Source organism: Prionailurus bengalensis, chromosome D4, assembly GCF_016509475.1.
Source record: "Prionailurus bengalensis isolate Pbe53 chromosome D4, Fcat_Pben_1.1_paternal_pri, whole genome shotgun sequence".
Taxonomy (NCBI): Eukaryota; Metazoa; Chordata; class Mammalia; order Carnivora; family Felidae; genus Prionailurus; species Prionailurus bengalensis.
The window spans coordinates 40,967,487-40,991,791 of NC_057359.1; the positions used below are offsets into that span (position 1 = coordinate 40,967,487).

The 24,305-nt window shown below is 39.7% G+C and overlaps 1 protein-coding gene across 1 annotated transcript in view; it reads left to right on the plus strand.

Moving 5' to 3' along the window:
* The window catches only part of CCDC171 (coiled-coil domain containing 171), a 315,466-nt gene extending 292,027 nt beyond the window's left edge, over nucleotides 1-23,439 (plus strand). Inside the window, 1 exon segment of the mRNA XM_043566993.1 lies at nucleotides 20,974-23,439. Coding sequence (XP_043422928.1) covers nucleotides 20,974-21,186 — 213 coding nt within the window. The 3' untranslated portion in view covers nucleotides 21,187-23,439.
* The last annotated feature ends 866 nt before the right edge of the window (nucleotides 23,440-24,305 follow it).

Genomic DNA, 24,305 nt, shown 5'->3' on the forward strand with positions numbered 1-24,305 from the left:
TACTTATTCAGACCAGACCTGTATTTATTTTTTTTTTAATATTTTTTTTTCAACGTTTATTTATTTTTTGGGACAGAGAGAGACAGAGCATGAACGGGGGAGGGGCAGAGAGAGAGGGAGGCACAGAATCGGAAACAGGCTCCAGGCTCCGAGCCATCAGCCCAGAGCCTGACGCGGGGCTCGAACTCCCGGACCGTGAGATCGTGACCTGGCTGAAGTCGGACGCTTAACCGACTGCGCCACCCAGGCGCCCCAAGACCTGTATTTAGAACTAGATCGGGATCAAGGACTGCAGGCCTATGTACATTTTTCATTTTGCTGAGCTTGGGGTCTGGAAGTCAGGTATGGTGTGTAATCATCCTTAGTGCCCACGTGGTGCTCGACCCGCTTCTAAGTACCCAACAGAAGTTTGTGGAATCACTCAGTGAATTTTGTTCCCTTGTCTGAATCCTAAAATCTTTTAGATTTTCCATTTCTTTTCTCTTTCCATTTCTTATGCAAGGAAGATAGTTGTATCTGCACATGGATTGAATATAAAAAGATACAATGATGGGTTGCTCATTTGTTGGAACTGATAATCTAGCTGGTGAGTCAGGACAGACTTACATGAAGCAGTAAGATGATAAATGCTCATGGAGTTTGAAGAGATAGATTTATTTGGACTAGGGTGGTTGGGGAATATTTTTGAAAATTTGTGTTTGAGCTTGATTTTGAAGGAATGATAGGGTTTGAATAAAGAATTCTGGACAGCGAGGACTATGTGAGCGGAAACAGGATGCTGCTGGCTTGTACACAATGTCAAGCTAGAAGTCGTGGTTTCGTTTCGTCTGGTTTTCTGTAACGATGATAATTTTGTTTCTAATTCTTCACAGCTTTCAAAATACACCCACGTACATAACCTTATAAATATTTTGTGTGATACAAGTATTATGAGATTCAGAGAACTTGGGGAGCATCACCCATAATAAGCCAAAGAGTCAGACTCCTGGCTCTTTGTAAACTATTGTGGCTACTAGTTCTCTTTTTGGCCTCAGTCATCATTGTTTTCTTACTGAAGCCCCCTTATGACCAAAGGAAATTATCTTCCAGGTAAAGGCATGGTCTATGAACATGAAACAGAACAGGGTCTGTTGAGCCAGAGAGTTGGTGTGGAGCAGGAAAAGAAGGAGGAGAAAGATGAGCTAACTTTTTAATTTTGTCAATGTTTTTATTATTTTACTTTTGAGAGAGACAGAGTGTGAGCAGAGTAGGGGTAGGGAGAGAGGAAGACACAGAACCTAAAGCAGGCTCCAAGCTCTGAGCCGTCAGCACAGACCCCGACGCGGGGCTCGAACCCACGAACCGTGACATCATGACCTGAGTCAAAGTCAGATGCTTAACCGACTGAGCCACTCAGGTGCCCCAAGATGAGCTAACTTTTAGTTAGTTACCCAAGATGAGTAACTTTATCCAGTACTTTCCCTGTGTGAGACAACATTCTCAGAATCAAATATGTGTTAACTTATTTAATACTTAAAACACCGCTATGGGTATATGGTATTTTTCAATGCCATTACCTTGATTATTTCCATATCGTATGGCCTACTGGGTACTGAAGCAAAGATGTGAGCACAGGCAGTCCAACTCCAGAGTCCACCCATTCATCGTGGCCGGGTGTGTGGGCTCTGGAGTGGGATTATTCTAATCCTGGCTTCACCTCTTGCTAACCATGTGGTCCTGGTTCAATTACCAGTGTCTTCAGGAATGCTTCCGTTTCCTCACATGTAAAAATGAGGACAATGGTAACTTCAATCTCTAGGTTTGTATGAAGATTAAAGAAAGGATATATGCAAAGCCCCTGCTGTTATTATATAATGCTATTTCCATTATGTCCTAATCAACTGAGCATAGAATTACAAGTTGTACTTGTTCTCAAAGTAGGAAGGAACCGTGGAGGCCTCACAGTACCTCCCCTGTTCTAGGCACAGAGCATGGCAGTCAGCGTGAGAGCGCCTTCTGCTTGGCATCGTGGTAGCTGTGCCTAAAAACGTGTTATTTAGTTAGTTTGCAAGATCCGTTGTAAATGCCTGATACATTGGTAGCAGGCGGAAATAGTGCTTTTATATTTTAATACTTTTTTTTTTTTTTTTTAAAACAGGTTTTATTTCTTAGGTTGTAAAATTAACATGGTAGTCTGCCTCATTTTTTTTTTTGCATCAATAATATCCAATTGTAATAAACTTTTGTTCATTTAAAAAGTGAAAGACGTGATCCTAACAAATCGAGCTACTTTGGAATTTGGCAGAGACAAGAAATTGGTACAACATGAGTTTGGGTAATGGAACAGCAAACAGTGTGTAGGACTATTATTATAAACCGTCTCTGCTTGTATGTATTAGAAATCATCATTGCACATATGTTATAGAAATTCTGAGACCTTAACGTTCATAGATATTAAAAATTTCTTTCATAGGGTGTTTGTGGAATTTTTGGATGTAAGCTTATGTTTATCATGGCATCGTTGAATACATTTTAAAAACACTCCACTGATTTCTGAACATATTTGCTTTACAATGAAAGTAAAATATTCAGCAATTAGAAATGAAGGAGAGAAAAACTTTAAGCTATTACTATGCCTAAAAAAATATTTGTTCCATTTGTTAAGTAACATCTGAAGACTAAATATATAGCTTCCCCAGAAATGATGTTCATGAACAACGATCTTTAAAAGTTAATTGGGCTTAGGAAATCCACAAGGTTTTGCTTTTGAGTTAATATTTACATTATTATCTAAACCAGGCTGAAGCAGAACTATATAGGTGCCCTGAGTCCCAAATTTTAAAAATAATAACCCTAACTCATTTCTTTTTATGTTGTTAATAGTTGGTATAGTAATGGGGTGCCTGGGTGGCTCAGTGGGTTAAGCGTCCGACTTTGGCTCGGGTCATGATCTTATGGTTCGTGAGTTCAAGCCCCGCATCAGGCTCTGTGCTGCCAGCTCAGAGCCTGGAGCCTGCTTTGGATTCTGTGTTTCCTTCTCTCTCTGCCCCTCCCCTGCTTGCATTCTGTCTCTCTGTCTCTCAAAAATGAATAAACGGTACAAAAAAATAATAAAAAAATAGTTGGTATAGTAGGCTGAATAGAGTCCTCTGGAAAATTCATGTTTACTGAGAACCTCAGAATGTGACCTTATTTGGAAATAGAGTGTTTGCAGATTTAGTTAAATTAAGGTGACTTGGTGCTGGATTAACGTGAGCCCTAAATCCAGCATATTAACAAAGCATGGCCTGTCATTTGGGGTTCATTTCAGCCTAGGAAATACTTCCTTTATTTTATTGATCCAAATTCCTGGTCTGGTTAAGATGTTCAGTAGCTTTGGGATAGAAGTAGAAAGATATTTTCGGGGTGGGGTTGGGGAGAAGGAACTAAAAACATTTAAAAATGGTATTCAAGTAGAATTTTCATTTTAAATGAACCATCTATCCACGTTTTTTCAAGTTCTGGAAATAATGAGAGTGTCCTCAAATTAGACATCAAATCCTTAAAGTAAGCGTGAACAAAAATAATGCCTGTGGAACAAGAAAGAACAGCTTCATGATGGTTCCTGTTCAGATGGTTATCTGTTCAGAAAAAAAGATATATCAGAGACTCCCCAAATTTTTAGGGAGTTTTAAAAATTTAGATATTTTCAGTTCTTATTTTTTTCTGTAAAATGATACCATCAGAACTCAAATGTTTAAGTCTATGACTCTTATTCTTCATGAAGAATTTTATTTTTTATGTCATCCTGAGATGATGACTGAAGAATGATGAACTAACTAATTATTCCTTCACTACGTATTTATTGAGTACCTGTTACGTATTACATGCCGTGCCACGTACTAAGGATATAGTAGTAAGAAAATCATGACAACCAATATTTATTGAGTGCTTCCTATGTGCCAGCCATGGTGCCAAGCACTGTATGGATTTTAACTAATTTAATTCCCATTTTCCTTACCTAAAGGGAGGTGGTGAGTTCTTCCTTTCAACGAAGAAAGCATCAAGTGTAGAGTCCAAGACTTGAACCTAGGCAGTGTGAACCATGTCCTCACTCTTAAGCATTATATCATATTCCATCCTTACTGGGATGAAATAAGAAACTTCCTCTCAGGGATCTGATGGTTTCTGTGAGAGGGCAGACCATATACATGAATACTTATGATGAATTGTGAGAAGTCCTATTAAAGAAGTCCCAGTGAGAAGTGACGATGATCTGTGTGAGGGCAGTAACAGCGGATCTGGAGGAGGGTCACATAGCAGACAGACAAGGAAAAGTTGGCAGGACTTAATGAATAAGGTGGATGTAGGGTGGCTTCATAATTGCTCAGCAATTCAGTCAAGATCTCCCCTCGCCTTGAGCTTCCGGTAAGAAGTGAGCAGTGTTCAAAACAACAAATACACATTTCGTGTAGTGAAAGATTTCCTTTAATTTGAAGACATGTCGCAGAGGCACTGCTACTCAAAGACCTGACTTCCAGAGCTTAGGGGGGCTTCTTCTGAGATCTGGTGAGATCAGGCACGTTCAGGGTGGTGTGGCCATAGACCAAAGCTTAGGGAGTCTTCTTAGATTCACACAGAATGGCAAGGTGTGGTTAAACTCTGCTTTGCCCTGTCATGGCACATCACCACCAGCATTGGTTCATGGTGGTGGAGGCCGGACCTCCCCGTTCCTGTAGTTAGATTTTCACCTTTGATTACTGATAGGCTGGATACTTAGAATTGAAACCCTAACTCTGTCTTAATAATAGCTATACAGATCTGCATTTGGATGTCACTAATGAAGAGTCCTATCAGAAAATGACCTTTTCAGTGCCTTCTTCATCACAGAGCTTCACAAGGATACGTTTCCAAAGACAGTCCAGTTTATATCACTTTTCTCTTGCTTTATGTAGCTTCCCCCCGCCCCCCCATAATTTTCAGATTTTCAGAGCTCAAGTAAATGGAAATGGATTATATGCTTAGGTCAGAACATACCGGGAGATGAGAGAAAATGTGTAAATTATTCAGCTATGTTTTCAAAGTAAAGCATAAACATTTCGATTTCTTAGCCAAACATATTTTCAAGGACAATGTATTTCATCAGAAAGGCCTAATAGCACGACAAAAAGTGGCAGAAAAATTATTGTCGAATTCCTCCAAAAAGTGGATGTTTATGAGCAAAGGCTACATTCCATCCTCTTGAACTGTGTGCCTAGACGTTTCTGCCGTCACTTCTCAAATGCTATTTTTTCTATTCCAAGTCATCTCTATGTAATACTGTTATTAGTGATATCGTGGAAAAGCTAACTATAAATTGATTGCTAGTTGATACTAACTTTTGGTAATCTAACACTCAAACCTTTCTCTCAGAAGGGCCTAAGGAAGTTCAATTCTAAGGAATGGAACGTTAGTCATCTAGAAGTCTGCTTTTGAGCAGTTTAATGCATCACTATAATATTTCCTGTTTTCCTGTCCAATTCAATACACGGGATGACTAAATTGTAGTCACACTAGTTGTGAGCACACACGGGCAAGAAGAAAACTAGTTAAACCTCTTGCTGTGTGTGAGCAGTTCGAGGGCAGGCAGACACCGTGCACCTTGACCACCTATTATGAAGCTTTTTGCTGCCGTGTCGAGTGAAAGCGAGTTAATTGGGTGAATCTGTGGAGCATGTTAGGGGCCTGGTAAAGGGTTGCTGTCTGACAGCTGAATGTCAGCAAAAGCCAGTCAAGTGTAGCTGAAAGAGACCTGTCACAAAGTTCCCGCAGACTGGAGCACGGTTAGGAGGCTGAAATGTGGTTCCGTCTCACTTTCTCCCTCATTGAATCCAAGCACCTTAAAAGATTTTACACTGTATGTGTCAACTCTTGTTCTCTAAGCTGTTTCCCCCTAACCGTCCTGCATTCAAATGATTGAACAAAAGATGCTAATGTTTAGCAAAGTGAATGTAAATTCCCTCTTTTCCCCTTTTCTGCCCAAGCAGATAGACATTCAACTCAAGGGAAACTTTGAAGGTTCACATCAAACAATTAGATTTGGCATAGAATAGAATCTTTTTCTCAAGGGAGTGTCAAAATTAAAAATTAAAAGCTGTAGAGTAAGAATGCATGTTTCTCCGATATAGAAAAATGGAGCTGAAGGGAGCTAGGATTCCTGCCTGGGGGTCTTGAGCATGGGCAGTTGGCAAGATAACTTTCCTCTTGCCTTTCGTCACTGACCTCTTCTTTCTCTTTCAGAGTAGCCTAGCGTAAAGTGCCACGATGACATTCACCAGAAGGTTGAGAAAGATAAGCATAGAAGGGAACAGTGAGGCCCCTCCTGACACTCCAGACCCTCCAGAAAGGAGGGATCGAAGAAAGTCAAAATTCAAGAAAGTGAAAGTGAAACTCTGTGAATTACAAATATTTTCAGAGAGAGAAAAGTTTAATATTGAAGCATGCCCTTCTCCATGGCCTTCCTTGGAATATAGATTACAAAGCAGTCCGTTCATTCGACAGCAGCAAACATCTGGAGCACCTGCTAGGTGCCAGGCACCAGTGAAGCGACTGGTGAGAGAGGGACAAACAAACATCGGAGTTTACTGTGATGGGAATGCGGCTGTCGAGCCCGGGGCGGGTGTGTGGCTAGTGTGACTGAGGAACCGAACTTTCATTTCTAATTGAAATTTACGTTGAGTTAAAATTTAATTAATGAGAACTGGAACAACTACATGTGGCTCGTGGCCAGCGTATTGAGCCGCACGGGTCCAAGCAAACAGCAGGTTGTGATGCTGTGATGTTATAAAAGTCGGGGCGGCTTGTTGTGATAGCACAGAGTGGGGGCATCCCACCTGAACGTGAGGTGATAGGTGGCAGGGAATGTTTGGGGGCAAGGTGATACCTGAGGCGCGTCGTGAAGAACAGTGCAAACCTGATGAAGCAGCCTCCTTTGAAAGGGAAGGAGCAGCATGGAAAGGAGACTCTTGGACGGGAGACCGGACAGGACAGCAGTGCACGCTTCAGGATAGGGTGTTGGGTGGTACTGGGGAGCAGAGGCGTCTTATGGGAAATCGCCTCGACGCCAGGCAGTTACCCCAGAGGCCACAGGACAGAAGGCCTCCCAGAGCACATTAAGATACTCAAGTACATGATTTATCCGATCAATTTCAGACACGCGACGAGAAGCAGAAGCGATGCGGTAGGGAGCCAGCAGCGGAAGGACCATACTCCCTGACGTTTTGGCTATGTGGTGTTCTTACGACCTGTGTCTCTCCACTGCGTCAACCTGCTCCACTCTTTGTGGGGTAGTGGGGATGGGGGCGGTGGTTTGACAAAGGGGGCTCGGGAGACAGAAGGTGCCTGGGCCACTCACCCATACTTGTCTTCCAGGAGAGATACGGGACAAAGATGTCCGGCCACCAGCTATAGCTTGCCACTGGGGCTGCTGAGCAGCTTTGGGGGTTTTTCCCTGCAGCTCTCGGGCCAATTTAAGAATGACATGAGCCTGGAAGTGACATATCTCTACCTTATGATGCAGTCTTTCCACATCATCTGTAAGTAACCTGTCTTTGAGGGCACTAACTTACTGCATTCTGAACATACGACTTCTGCCTGTGTCTCACAGTGTCTGGCAGGTTCTCCCTTTAGGCTTTACCACTTATTTTGAATTTCAGTGTCCCGTTTTTTTTCTTATCTTCAGTAGCAAATTGGAATGCTCTTAAATAGCAAGGAAATATGCAATAAAGAAGGGATGAAGTAAGAAACAGAGATAAGTCTGAAGAGATAGCTTGTTTACAAATATCAAAAGTGCGTTTGGGCTAGAGAAAGGGAAGAGACACTGTCTTCAATAACTAAAGAAGAAAATCTTGGTAAACGGCTTTGAAGCCGATGTCAAAATCATTACCTTGTGGACATCCTACACTGAGCATGAACTGCATTTCAAGCAAGGGGAAGCTTTTTTGAAAAACTGGTGTGCCGGCTCTGGGGAAGTGCGTTTGAATGAGGGTTTTGATTGGTAAAGGACTAGTGGTGGAGGGTTTGTGGGCAGGTGCCCAGAGGAGGAGATGGGAAGTGGAGAGAAATGCCTAGTGCTTCTCCATGCAGGCCTAGGGACTGGCATCTGGATTTTTAGAAAAAGGACCTACAGGTGTCAGACACGGCGAGACACTGGGTTCATCAGAGTTGCCACAGTTTATAGGTGACAGAGAGGGAAGGGTGGGCATATGGCCAATTCTGGGTAGAGACATCACCCATATGGCACAGTGAGCCGGTTAATACGTTGCAGGCAGGAGCTGGGGGAGGGATTGCGGCTGCCCAGCAGCTCTTGAGGGGGCCTGCGCAGGGGCATTTGAGGTCTTGTGTTCAGCAGGTCAGGGAAGAACCAGGGAACTGTAACTAATTCACTCCTGGAACCTCATCTGTATCCACAGAACGATGAGGCTGGAAAACTCCCCGTGCCCCGTGTATCAAAACTTAACACTACAGTTGTGCAGTTACATGGTATTTTCGCAAATTCTAATTTAAGGAGAACTGGCTCCGGAGTGAGATTAGGACAGTGTGAGTTCCCTTGAGGATAGACAAGTTTAATGTGTGTAATTCACGGCTCTGTCACAGCACCTGGAACAATGTCTGGCACATAGTAGGCACTCGATAGATATTTATTGAAAGGATTAATGAATGGAGCTGATCGAAGATACGGTGGATGTGGGTTTAGATATGTTTTATGCATTATGCGAGCATGGGGAAAATCTGTCATATGGAATTGATAATGTAGGGAATGGGTTCCTGAAATGTAATCTGTAGGTATATTATTTTGGAATTTTGTGGTTGCTGCACTATTCTCACGGTTCTTTAGGATGTCCTCCCTAGAGAGATGGGTTTGGTTTGAGACTGTTGGAAATGTCCTGCTTCTATCAGAAATAACATTCCCGCCTATCATGTAAAGGAAATGTCATTGCCAGCTAAGTGATTTGTTTTGGAACATACTCCCCAGTGCTTGCTGTGATTTGAAGGCATTCCACAGATGTGAACCCCAGATCACATGATTTGTCTTACATCTGAAGTGTCTCTCTCTCTCTCTCTCTCTCCCTGGGAAATAGAGAGACTGTGTTCTTTTAACTAAAGGTAACCAGCCCCTCCAGAAAGGCCCAGCCACGGCACTGGTCAAAGAGAATAAAGACTGTTTGCAGCATTCTGTGAAGAATTGCTAGAAATTTTAGGTGTGATGTAGTAAAATGAGGGGACATAACTTAAAACAGCCGTGGATGGGAGGGGCATGGGAAAAATGAGTTTCAAATTTCCAAATGTGAACGTATCGCTAATTTGGTTGGCGTATGTGATTGACAGATGCTTTCCATGTTAGTAAGATGTAGGAAAGACTTCTCTTTCAAACAGCTTTAAATTTTAGATGACTCTTTCCTCCTTCTCCTCTTTATCTGAGAGCGTGGTCATAATTTCACCCGGGGAGAAACACACTGCTAAAAGGTCTACATTTATAGCTTTCAGATTATTGTTATATTTTTGACGTTGACTAAAAAAAAAAAAAATGTGTAAGTTTAAGAGGAAATTCTTCAATAATGAAAAAGTGGTCAGAAAACTTCTGCCTAATGGCTCCCAGATAGAGCATGACACGTGTACATTTTGACCACAGAAGTTGTAATTTCGCAGCTGGAAGGGCTATTTTGGAATAAAATGAAGGCACGCAAGTTGTAAGTAGCCGCTCTACATAAGGAGTTGCTTTTGTGCAGAGTAGGAGAACAAGTTACTCCTTGGAATTACTTGTGTTTGCTCAATGTCAAATTGCAGGTATGAGTTAGGTAACGGAAGATGCTGAAATAGGAAAGTATTCTCAGCTAAATTATAAGATCTTTTCAGAATTTGCAAAACACGTGGTTAAAGACCTACCCTTTGGGACCTTTAACCCCTTACATTTTCATTTTGACCACATATTTCAGAATCATAACTATACTAAAATACGGGTTTCAGTATACATAAAATTAGCCCTTTTTAATAAAAGGTTTTGGCTATAAAAGTAAGGCATGCTTATTGTAGATAATTTGGAAAATACAGAAGTTTTGAAAGAAAATGCTAACAATTCCAAACACTCAAAGCAAGTTATCACATGCGATTTCGTGTATTACCTTTTCACATATATGGTCTAGTGCAGGGGTTGGCACAGTTTAAATCCTGTCGGCTAAATCCACCTGCCACCTGTTTTTGTATAGTCTGAAAGCTAAGTATGGCATTTACATTTTTAAATGGTTGGAAAAAAAAGAAAAAGACTATTTCGTGATGTGAAAATTACGTGAAATCCAAATTTCAGTGCTCATAAATAAAGTTTTATTGGAACACAGCCATACTAATTCATTTGCATATTGTCTATGGCTGCTTTGGGGCAAAACTGGCAGAATTTAGTAGTTGCAATAGAGAACATATGGCCTGCAAAGCATAAAATATTTATTATTCGATCCTTTACAGAAAAAGTTTTCTGACCTCTGGTCAAACCTAAACATTTTTCCATGTTATCCATAAATTCATAACTTTCAATTTTATAGCTGCATAATATTCCATCAAGTGGCTATAGCTTACTTAACTACACTTCTGATGCTGAATATGGGATTCTTCTTCCAATTTTTGTCTGTTATTATTAATATAATAAACCAAGTCATATATGGAATTGTTGGGTCAAATGGTATTATCCACTTAAAACAGCTGCCAAATTATAGTCCAGATGGTTCTATCAATTTATATAATCACTACCGACTTATAAATGCCTATTTCATAATGCCTTCACTAACATTTAGTATCATAATTTTTTTAAATTCAATTTTGATTTGCTACAAATATATTTTTATTTTCCATTTTTGATTACTGTTGGGGATTAACATTTTTTCCCACTTGTTTGTTAATCAACCTGTAGTTTTTTTTTTCAGACTGCTAGTTTTGTAGTTTTTGTTTATGATTCAAATATTTAAATTTTTTAAATGAAAAAATTTTAAATTTATTATTTATTTACTTATTTATTTGATTTTAGGAGTAGAGTTTAGTGATTCATCACTTCATATAACACCCAGTGCTCATCCTAACAAGTGCCCTCCTTAATGCCCATCACCCATGTAGCCCATCCCCCCCAACCTAACACCCCTCCAGCAATCCTCAGTTTGTTTGCTGTATTTAAGAGTCTCTTATGGTTTGCCTCCCTCTCTGTTTTTATCCTATTTTTCCTTCCCTTCCCCTATGTTCACCTGTTTTGTTACTTAAATTCCACATGAGTGAAATCATATGATATTTATCTTTCTCTGACTGACGTATTTCACTTAGCGTAATACTCTCTAGTTCCATACACATTGTTGCAAATGGCAAGATTTCATTCTTTTTGATTGCCAAGTGATATTCCATTATATATATCTACCACATCTTCTTTATGCATTTGTCAGTTGATGTATATTTGGCTCTTTCCATAATTAGGCTATTTTAAAAAAATTTTAACATTTATTTATTTATTTTGAGAGAGAGAGTGCAAGCAGGGAAGGGGCAGAGAGAGAGAGAGAGAGAGAGAGAGAGAGAATCCCAAGCAGGCTCTGAATTGAGCCCAAAGCAGGGCTCAACCCCATGAACCCTGAGATCATGACCTGACCCGAAACCAAGAGTCAGATGCTTAACCGACTGAGCCACCCAGGCGCCCCCATAATTTGGCTATTGTTGATAGTGCTGCTATAAACATTGGGGTACACGTGCGACTTTGTGATTCAAATAGTTTTGAAAATAAAAACCATGGAAAAAATTTTGAACTTTCAAAGCTTTACCCCCTTCATTCACACTCCAAAGATAGTTAACACTTTATTGTGATTTCCTTTTTCAGAAAGAAACATACGTGCATGTACGGCTGTGTGTGACTCCTTTATATTTTTAAAATACAAATGGGTTCTCTCTCTATATGCACACATAGTACTGAGACTTTTTTCACTTAGACATATTTATATATTAGTGTTTACATAGTCACCTTAATTTTTTGTAATGGTTGTATTCTACAGTTGTGTCATACTTTACTTCACTTGAATAGCACTCTGTTGATGGACCCTTTGGTTTTACATAAAAACTCTTTTCCGTAAGAAACAAAACAAAACAAAACAAAAAACCTGGTGAACGTTTATAGGTGTAGCCACAGAAGCAGTGCCTAAGCAGTGGAATTGCTAGATGGATGGATAGGTACATTTAAAATTTTGTCTTCCAGGGGCGTCTGGGTGGCTTAGTCGGTTGAGTGACCGACTTCGGCTCAGGTCCTGATCTCACGGTTCATGAGTTCAAACCCCGCATCGGGCTCTGTGCTGACAGCTCGGAGCCTGGAGGCTGCTTCAGATTCTGTCTCCCTCTCTCTCTGCCCCCCTCCCACTCGCACTCTGTCTCTCATTCTCTCTCAAAAATAAAGATTAAAAAAAAACTTTAAAATTTTGTCTTCCTGCTAGGATGCACCAGCTGGCATCCCTGCCTACCTACATGGTCTGAGCTTGTCTGTTTCCCTACCTTCTCAGCAGTGGGTGTCATCAGACATTGAAATTTTTGCCTACTTATAAGTGAAAGGTAGTCTTCACTGGCATGTTTTGTGTTTGTCTTTCGTGAATTCTGAATGAGGTTTGGCACTTTTTCATATGTTTATTGGTTATTGTATTCCTTTCTTTCTAACCAAACAGCCAATTTATATCTGGGGCAGAGGCTGCCAGTGGTTTCTTGACACCTGTTTTCTCTGCTTCTTAGTAATGGAACCTCTAAATATTACCTGGGCCACTCAGGGGGAAAAGAAGTTACATTTCTGATATCCCTAAAGTTTAGTGAGATATGCAACTCAAGTTCTGACCAATGGGATGTAAGCAAAAGTGTTATGATTTTAGAAAGTGTCTTTAAATGTAAGTGGTCCTCTTCCTTTTCTTTGTCCTTCTTTCTTCTGCCTAGAAGGCAGACAAAGTGGCTGGAACTTATGCAGTCATTTTGGGCCCTGAGGTGGAAGGCACATACCAAAGCTACGAAGCCTAAGATAGAGGCGGTTTACATGCCTGATAGCTTCAAACAGTCATATCAGAGAGAAATAAACTATCTTATTTAGGCCACTGACAAAGTTTTGAGTTTTCTGTGACAGCTGAACCCAATTTCAGTACTATACTATCCTTACCCTATTTGCTAATTAGGTTCTCCTTTTTCTTTTTTTTTTTTTAATGTTTTTTTTTAACGTTTATTTACTTTTGAGACAGAGAGAGACAGAGCATGAATGGGGGAGGGGCAGAGAGAGAGGGAGACACAGAACCGGAAGCAGCCTCCAGGCTCTGAGCCATTAGCCCAGAGCCCGACGCGGGCTCGAACTCACGGACCGCGAAATCGCGACCTGAGCTGAAGTCTGACGCTTAACCGACTGAGTCACCCAGGCGCCCCAGGTTCTCATTTTTCTTTAGTTGCAGGAGTCTGTTGTAAATTAAGAAAACCACTCGTATGGCTATCACGTGTATTGCACATACTTTTACCTGCTTGTCATTTCAGTTTTTCAACGGTATTTTTCTTTTTTTTTTTTCTATTATTTTTTTTTTAATTTTTTTTTCAACGTTTATTTATTTTTGGGACAGAGAGAGACAGAGCATGAACGGGGGAGGGGCAGAGAGAGAGGGAGACACAGAATCGGAAACAGGCTCCAGGCTCTGAGCCATCAGCCCAGAGCCTGACGCGGGGCTCGAACTCAGGGACCGCGAGATCGTGACCTGGCCGAAGTCGGACGCCCAACCAACTGCGCCACCCAGGCGCCCCTCAATGGTATTTTTCTAAATAGTATGCTTACATTTTTATTTATTCAATTTTTGTACCTTTTTATATACATGGGTATAAATGGGTATATTTACATTTCAAATTCTCTCTGAGTTGTTTGCAAATACACTTTTCTAAGACACAGTGGGAGGAAATTGCCACCTTTGCATTTTCCGGCCATTTCTAGTGTAAGATCTTACCATAGGGTGTATCAGAATTGCCAGGGCAGGGGCAGACTGGGAGCACAGGGTTGTGAAGGGAAGTAGGAAGAGAAAAAAAACAAAAGCTATCCGGGAAAATTCTTTGACTCTTTTTCCAACCTCAGTCATGTCAGGAGATCCAAGAGAGAAAAACATGGGAATTGTTATCTTGTCAGGCACGAGACATCTTTAAAGTAATTTAAAGTTAAAGTTTAAATGTTCTAGTGTAATTTAAAACTTCAGTGCTGAATTTTATCTCTGAATATAATAACATATAAGCTCCTTTGGTGAAAGGCTCGAATTTTAATTTTATGTAAATGCTATAAAATCTATTTATTTACTCCAGTACCATGGATATTTAAATGTGTGACCATAATAAAATATGTTATCAAAAATATAAACATTTATTTTTAGCCTGTAGTACAGTCTATGCACTCGTATTTCCCAGTTTCACAGATTCACAGAGATTTGTTGGGCCATTACTATGTTTATGAAAGAGCTCTGGGTATAAAATAAACCTGAGGCTGTCTTCTTTGGGCAGCGCGATAAGGTAGTGGTCAAGCATTAGGGGAGAAGAATCATAGATCAAGAGTCACATCTCTTTCTACTACGGTCCAAGCTGTGCAACACGGAGTGATTTATTCTACTCTCTGAGCCCCAGTTCTTCAACTGTAACATGAGGGTAACAGTGGTACTTTCTCAGTGAGTTGTTGTGAGAAGCGAGATAATGCCTATGAAGCTAAACCTAGCACCATGCCTGACATATGTGTTCGATACATGTTAGCTATAACGTTAAATTCGGAACTTATTATCGTCTGAGAACAGTAAAAAGAGAGGTAAAGAAGGGAAGCTACTAAACGCTATGCACTTTTGTGTACATTATTTCATTTAATCCTTGTAACAACCCTAGGAGGGATTATTCTTCCTACTCGCACAGGTTCAGTGACTTGTCAAAGGTCACCTGGCTAATACATGGCAGGATCAAGTTTGGAACCCAAGGTCTCTCCAACTTCAAAGCCCATATCCTTCTGACTATACTGTGCTGCTTTAAATTGGGACATAATCCGTACATACATGAAAAACCAAATAGCAGATAGGAGACCAACATCATGAAGTAAGAACATGAGTGGTTTGTTCACCAGAAATCTTATTTAGTCCCAGATACTCTGCTAAGTGCTAGGAATACAAAGTCCTGATTCCATCACACCAGGTGCGTTATAGGGGAGATAGAAGTGAATACAAATAGGTAAAAATAGAAAAAGAAATACTCATGAAGGAATATAAAAGTGTGGTGGGTGTTAAAGCTAATGGCAGTTAATGAAGGGTGGGGCAAGGATCTGGAAAGGCCTAACAGAGGGAAACCTAGAACAGAGTCGGAAAGGTGGGGGAAACATTTGCCCCACAAAGGACAGAAGGATATTCAGATAGTGGACGGATAGGAAGCGGGTGTGAAGTATGGGGACATCATGTTGAGGGACTCACAAAGTTCCATGTGATTCGACTGCAGAGTACAAGTGAGGAAATGGTAGATGGGGCCGGACAGAGAAGCAAAGAGCTGCAAAGTCACATGGCCAAGGATGTGCTTACAGGGAGGCACAGAGAATCAAGGCTGCTAGTTCAATTAACCTGCCATATCAACTGGGTAGTCAAGGCTGATTTTGAACCAGATAGATCAATTTTAGAGCTCTGGCTCTTAAACCAATGCTGAATGTCTACCTGAGGACAGAAATTTTGTAATGTGAATCACATATGTTGTTAATATCTTTTGTCTCTCTTTTATATTTGCTTCTACCTCTATGGTTGCCCTTCCTTCTGAATCTCTAGGTATCCAGGCCTCTTAGGTTGTTTTCTATCTAGACTCTCCGCTGACTCACGTACCCCCGCATGTGTTGACGTCAGTTAGCTAAAGAGCCAAACTGGTCCGCACTAAAATTTAATGACTTATGGGGAGAAGAATGCATAAGATACTCCTGCAGGTTTGGCATTGGTAACTCAAAGTTAGAATTGGTAACTACAAGGAGTAAATATTTAATGATGTCATTGCAGGTGTATATATATGTTTATACACACACATATATGTATATGTGTGTGTATATATAATGTATGCATGTAGCAAGTGTGTATATATATGTACACATGTTTATCAGGTGCATATAAATGTGTGTATACAGGTATATGATTGGGCATTCCACAAGAGAAAACTATATATAGGTAACTATTGCCAACTTTTGGCAGACTGCGGTGTCCTATGATGTCAATATGGCAGAACTGGAAAATAGGTAGAATTTGGTTATTAACTCGAAGTATTTGGAAGGAAGAAGACTCTGATACTGAATACTGAGACTCTAGTGGTAAGAACACATTAGCAGATAAAGTAGAGATGGCGAGAGAGCCTCATTGTAAGGCCCTCTTGTGGGTACTTTGATCCCTTCATCAGTTTTTGTGTAGCTGTGCGCTCTACTTAAAACAAGTCAATAATTTACAGAGCTTAAAACATCATCATGGAGGTCAAAGTAATAAAAAATGTACTACAGGACTTAACTGAATGAAGCCACATTATCTAAACTGTGGCTCGTCTTGTTATCTACTTGACTTTTTTTTTTTTTTTTTTAGAACTCTGTGCAAAATGTATTCCTCCTATCTACATTCCCTCAAAATCTTAGGCACTATTTTGGGAAGCTGATTTCTGGGTCTCATCTGCAAAAGTTGGGTGTTACCACTAATGTCGTATGCCATCACACATGGCATTCTGTGGACCTGTAGAACTGCAGAGCTGTAAAGTATGTAGCTCCTTTTTTTGTAGGCATGGGATGTGTAGATGGACTCACTCCCATGCTTGAAATGGCCCAGCTAGATTGTAACAGAAGCAGGAGGAAAAACTGTAGTCTTTGCGTCTCCAGTCCAGTATTTTTTGCTATGTGCCTGGCAGAATCTCCAGGAAGTACTATCCTGCTTACTAAATCACATCACCGCTCCCTTGTCACCATACCAGATTCTGGAAGACTTAACTCGATCATAAATGCTACACAGGAGACAAATAGCATGGTATCATTGTTTCAGAAGCCTTGGTCTGCAAAAGGGCTTTGATTTATAGACAATTTATTGAGTGATTATCTTACTATTAGACTAATGCTTTATTTACCTTTTTTTGTTGTTGGGAAAACACTCTTGGAAAACTAAGATATTAAAGCCTTGAAAAATAGCTATTGGACATGTCCAATTACTGTATTTCATAAAAATTTTAAAATGCAGAAATGTAGTGAACACATTTTGTATTGGGAATATATATTTAGCTGATGGACTATAACAGTTCAAATAGAATCATTTACAGCTTATTGAGTAAATAAAAGTGCTTCCATAAAGATCCACATGACACCTAGCTTTTATTTCAGGTAACTAATTTCGTTTTGAAAAATTGCTTAAATTTAGATTTACATGAGAGAGTACCAGAATACCTCAGCAGTTTAAAAAGTCATTCAAATGACCATGGACTTCACAGATTTAAAATGTAAGATCAGGTGGTGAATATTAACTTTTAATGGTCTCTGATAAAAAAGTTATTTAACTGTCTCGTACTCTGGGTGTTATATTAAAAGTGTTACGGTGTATTTCTGGATACTGTTTGAAACCAGAAAAATAGTTCATATTTACTGGTTTTTTTTAACATCACATTCTCAAATCAAGATTTCACCAGAGATTTGTTGGCTTGTTTACAAGCTATTAAGTGACTTAAAATCAGATTTTATCCCATTTCATGAAAAAACAAGTTTTTCTAGCAGTGAATAGAGTATAGCAAATGACCCTACTAACAAAAAAAGTGTTTTTACTTTACACAAAAGTAAATCTGTTTACTCGGTGGAGGGCATACCTTTTTGGGGGGTGTAAATCTTTTTAAAAATCTCTTTTTCTAAGAGATTATTTTCCATGGTTAAGACATAAGGTCAGAAGACAACATGCAAGAAGTAAGACTCCAATTTGAAATGCTAGACCCAACATTCCATTTCAAGCTTATTTAGTTAAAAAAAAAATGTTATGTGAGATGAAAAGATGCTTTCGATCAACATGGTAGAGAAAAGACATATTAAAAAGTTAAGATGAGAAAAGGCAGAAAGCGAACCCCTTTGTAGAGTGCCAAGACCCAGAGAATATTAAGGAGAAATGAGCAGTGAGACCTTCCCTAAAGGTCTCACTTTCCCTTCCCTAAAGGTCTTCCTAATGTGTATGTAACGCGTTTGATTGTTGGAGTCACAAGCACAGGAAAGGAAACTTGAAGAACAGAGTATAGAATTGAGTAGATCATACATCCCTTTAACATTGCCAAACAGGAGTGACGACTGGTCAGTTTGGCACAGTCGGCCTCTTCTAGTCTGAGGCGTCAGAAGGAAGTACCTTCTGAGACGACCTGTCCTTCCTCCGTCTGATTTTCACGCTCCTCTCTTGTCATGTATAGTTTTCTCGGACCAGAACTTGAAATAGAAAGATGTAACAACAAACTTTTGAAGCCTCGCCTGACAGTTTCCTTTCATCATAATAAAGAATACTATGGCTGTAACTAAATTGTATTAAGAAGGAAATCAGGGGGCGCCTGGGTTGCGCAGTCGGTTAAGCGGCTGACTTCAGCCAGGTCACGATCTCGCGGTCTGTGAGTTCGAGCCCCGTGTCGGGCTCTGGGCTGATGGCTCAGAGCCTGGAGCCTGTTTCCGATTCTGTGTCTCCCTCTCTCTCTGCCCTTCCCCCGTTCATGCTCTCTCTCTGTCCCAAAAATAAATAAACGTTGGAAAAAAAAATTAAAAAAAAAAAAAAGAAGGAAATCAGGCCTCCCCATCTCCTGCTTTTCCCCGCATTGCCTTTACCCTCATTCAGGTCTGACAGAATGAGAAGCTAGCGGCTAGCACTCTAGTCTTTGCACCCGCAAAATCAATCCGGTAACGATGCTGCCCATTTAGACACACAGCAAAACAAACAAACAAACAAACAAACAAAATCAGAAAAGGTGTTTCTCTTGGCGGTAGGAGTGCAGGACTCTATAGCTCCAGCTCCTGATGTAATGAGATGCCTCTGTTCAGCTTCTGACCTGAGATGCTCAGGCCCCATAGTACAGTTTTGCGGTTGAAACTTCATCAGTGCCGCTAATCAGGGTCAGCACCTGATCTCGGGATGTCTTTTCCTTCCATCGGGATGAGCTAAGCCCTCTCCTTCATAAAGTCATCCAAGTGGTCATTTTAGGTGTTTTTTTAACTTCCAGCATAAAAAGGGATGATTTCCGTCAGCTGTAGGCTTACAGTGGAGTATCAAGAAATCAAAGGAAAAGAGATCAAAGAAAATTGCTGAACTAGGTGTTAGGTGCAGCCATTGATTTTCCTCCGGTTGTAGTTTTAAAAAATCCACAAAAATGGTAACATATACAACAGTTGCATGTCTATTACTTTCCTAAAGCCAGCGATGACTTCCTTCTTGTTTCCACAGGTAGAAATGTTTTTGGAGAATGTGACATAATAAAGCAGATTCGTATAGTTTGTATATGCTGCTTTATTGTCAAAACTGTAAGAGAATCTACCAAAACAATGTTTTTAAAAAAACTCTGCAATGTAAAGTGTGGTTTTCAATGGAGACACGTATGACTAGACTTACGGTCTCAGCAACATTTATTTCCTGGGAATCTGGAAAATTCTGACGTACAATTGATCACTCATTACTTACTATCAATAAATGTCATAAAATAATACCTGGCTGCTTTACTGAGAAAACTTCATTCATGTTAACTACTGATTATCAGTGTTACTTAAGGCTTAAATGTATGACTTCATCAAAATATTAATCCTGTTTTCAAGTATTTCAGATGTGTGGATTTCTTAAATTTGGCTTCCAGTAGTTTCTGGATACCAGTAATGTTTTAAAACATGTGGCCAATAGTTTTCATGTTGTAGTCCCATGTTTTGATATATGACTTCCAAATACTTAGAACAGTTTTTATTAAAACAGAGTGGTGGCATTATTATCAAAGGAAAAGGCAAAAAGTTCATCTAACTACCATTTTATATCTCCGTGTGCTACTTTCTGCTGTATTTGTCAATGAAATGAGTCTGGCTGATAGATTTAAAAAACATAATACCCACCGTTCATTTTCTTTCTTTCTCTTTCTCTCTCTCTCTCTCTCTCTTCTTGAGAATTGAGTAGAGAGAGAGAGAGCACACGAGTGTGAGCAGAGGAAGGGCAGAGAGAGAGAGTGAGAGAGAATCTAACGTAGTTCTGCGCTGTCAGTGGGACCGTGGCTTGGTGCTAGATTCCACGACCATGAGATCATGACCTGTGCCCAAATCAAGAGTCAAACACTTAACCGACTGAGCCAACCAGGCACCCCTCGAAGTTCCTTTGCTAAGCAGTCAGATCTTCCATATTATATAGCACATATTATGTAGCACAATGAAATAAACACTCTTAGCATTGGTTTCTGTAAATTATCAGTGGAAGCAGAGGTAAAAATGACTGGTTGTATTGACTCTTTGATTCAATAACTTTATAAAATTTTTATACAGTGTTTTACTGCTTAGGCAAACTCTCCATGTCCTGCAAAGTTTGTGCCATGGAACACATAAGGGATTCGATCACATTTGGAAAATAATATTTCTGTAGTATCATACAGTTTATGGCAAAATTAAATGGCAATTCTATCCCATTTCATATTACCATGATTATTAGCCCACTTTCCTGTTTGTGGTTTTAGATTCTGTTTAAGAGTTTTCAATTCTAGGGGCGTCAGGGTGGCTCAGTCAGTTGAGCAGCTGACTCTTGATTTCGGCTCAGGTCATGGTCTCACAGTTCTGGGATCGAGACCCACATGGGGCTCTGTGCTGAGCGTGTAGCCTTCTTAAAATTCTCTCTCTCTGGCTCTGCCCCTCCCCCCCATGCACACGCACGTGTTCTCTCTCTCTCTCAAATAAAAAGATAAAACATTTAACAAAGAGTTTTCAATTCTATGTTTATTTAATTTTTCTTCTTTATATCATAGACAGGATCACGAGACCACTCAAATCTCTCCATTCCTTCAAGAGCTGCTCTTCCTGCTGACACAGTTGGTGTGGGGGAGTTTTTGCCATTGAAAGCGGAACTGGATACAACTTACACTTTCTTAAAGGAGACATTTATAAATCCTCTGACGTCATCCCTCTCCTCTCCAGTGACTATGTCTGCTAATGTCAAAAGACCAACTCAGATTGGATAATGACTTTATGAAATAAAAACAAAAATGCAGGAAGAGTTCACAGTACAATTAAAATCGTTTTGAAGGGGGATTTTCTTATCGGTTGACTTTTGTTTCAGCACAAGTAGCAGTGCATTTTTAAAAATCGTGTGATATCTCGATGCGTGCAGGTGCCTATATCTCCTTGAATAATGAAATAACCAACTTTTCCCCCTCTAAGTTTTATTTATTATCACAGTTGCTCATTTTTATGTAACATATTTTTAAATGTTAAAGAATGACACATTTTGGGTAATTTCCTTCAGACTTAAAAAAAATCAATAAGCCATTTTAGTCTCTATCTATCAAAGTTGTTTCATACTTGTCTATTTTAAAGCAGGACTGCAATACTTTAATAGGATTGAAAGAGCTATTTGAAATGTATGCCAATGATTCCTGTCATTTCATGGCAGTCCTGCCATGGTTCACTGAGCCCCCTCTTCTCTCTTGTCAGCTCGACTGAAGACAAGCATTTAGTTGCAAACTTTAAGCAGGTTGTGCAAAACAGAAATGATGTGACTGCTTCCCCTCCTGCACAATAATGTCACTCCTGGTCAATGTGAGAAGGTCAGGTTGCTCCTTGTAAAGCTACATGATACCACTTGCCCATTTGAACAAGTTAAGTTAACTGCTGAATCTGGTCCCTGCAGGCATTGAAAACCCAGCCTTTTATCAAGTCTGCATTTGATGAGAGAGTAGAGCAATTGTGCTGGCAGGATTTCTGTGGCACGGTTAGGCACTTCATAAGGACAGTTCCCGCACCAGGATAGCAGGTAATGCTAAATAGTGTAAGCTGAAAAACTTCCAGGTAATGGCTGTTCTGACCTTCAAAATAGACTCCTTTTTTGTTTTGGTTGTTGGTAGGACCCAAGAGTGACGCCCATCTTTGATGCTGACAGAATTTAAAACAAGGCCATTGCCCTGCATTTTCTGCCTTGTAGCACACAAAAGTAAAATTGTATGTCAGGCCGAGATGTCGGGGAGCTGACAAGATGCCCCAGTGACATTTCAGCTAGAAAGAGCAAGTGTCTTGCAACCAAGTGGTCAAATATCAAATAATAGGTCAAGCAGGAAGGAGCTGAGTTCTAACCACAAAGAGGTTTCTGGTAACTTACTTGACAAGCTTTTGGGCGCTTTGTGGCTTGACAAAGTGATGTTCTGTTGGGTATCGCTAGACAGACTGTTCTTTATCGCCTTCAGAAGATCAGACATTGACATTGATTAAACTCTTTAACCCTTAAAGGTTAAATCCTTGCAGTTTGCATCATGGTAAGTGAAGAACAAAGAAATATCTGTAATATGTATTTGTCTTTGGATTAATCTTTTAACTCCCCGGTGCTATTAATGTCTGATGTGAACTGTACTTTTTGACAGAGTTTTGATACAAAATCCATATTTTATATTATTTTTCATGATGGACTTTTTCATTATGGATACACTAGAAAATAACAGTATGTATTATGGAATCGATATTGTCTTATCTTGACAGTGACATTTGATTCAAATATAGCCAACTTCTGGGAGTTCTTTTTTATTGGCCTTGGTAAATAAAATGTGTATGCTAACTACTTATGTGATTAGCCAAATTAGCCAAGTGATTTATGCCTTCTGAGGTAACACTATTACTGTCATACCATGTAGCACGATTCTATTTCTTACAGTACTGAGCCAGCAGAATTAGCTTTATACAAATCTTTAGAAAGCTGTTTACGTGAAGTAAAATCATACCTTTAACCAAATTTCTCTTAATTCTTTCCCTGGAATTATTTTTATTAGCCATGTTGGGATTTGAGTATTACAGAATATGCCCTGTGGAACGTAACATGCATGAAATTGAACTGGCGAATTTATTGTAACACAGAAAACGCTATGGATTGTTTTTATGTAGATCATAGAATAATTTCTGTGCGTTTCAAAACACTCTCTTCTGGTGTTCCATACAATGATTAAGACCGTGTCTGTATAGAAATTGATACACAGCTTTTTAGCTCCTGTGACGTCGCTGAGTTTCCACTTCCTACACTAGAGGAAAACAGTGTTGCCCTCTATCACTTATACGTCTGGGTGCGTGTAGACATACGTGTCTTTGTGCTGAATCTATTTCCAGACTTTGCTGATTTAAGAAGATCAAGCACCTATGTTAACTTAGCCTTAGATAGTCCTTGGTTTTCTTGCCTTAATTTTACAACCTGTTAATGGGATAACACCATAAATAAATGTGTATGTCTCTCCATATATGTGCGTATCTGATTTTACAGATCCGTTTCATAGTGTAAATTCTGAACCACCAATTCAAAAGGATTTTTAAATCAAATCAAATCATGTCACATTTATAACCAACTAGATGCTAAAGGCCAGAGAAACTGAAGGATGAGCCTCCCGAGCAATCATTAGTATTCACAACCAAATATAGTAATTTTTATACCATATGCTTTTTTCCCAGAAGTCAGACCCAGCAGGAGGAGAAGATTTAATGACATATCCTATGGAGATCTGAGAAACTCTAGACTGCTTCTGAGCACGCTAGTGGCCAATCGCTGCAGACTTGAGATCTGTGTTCTGTTGGCAAAGGACAGTTGCTCTATCAGCTTCTTTACCTCCTTAAGAATGATGTATAAAGTAGACATTTCTCAGGAGAATGACTTCAAATATTTTTGTAAAGGAAAGGAATTTTTCTTTACACCTTAGTACGTGGAGTTTCTTACTAACCTTCTGTGATCTAGAAAAATACCTATATCATCCATCACTAGCAAAGGGATTCTTATTGTTCTGATCCCTAAGTCACACGAACTTATTGAAGCTTTGCCAGAATTTTTCATAGAAGCATCTGGGAATGACATGACACAAATACAGAGGTGTAAGAAATCGCCAGAATGGCCAATTCGACGATAACGGCATAGGTAAATAACCTTTCAAGTAGTAGAATGTTAACTTTAATTTACCGATGTCTGACTTTATTAGACTTAGCAACACTATTTATTTCACATTTATAATATATGCTCTTATCGGGTGCTTAATGATCATTACTATTTTCATGTTGCTTTACTTAGCAATTACATCTGAATTCATTCTGTAGACCGTACTGAACAATGGTAAATTGA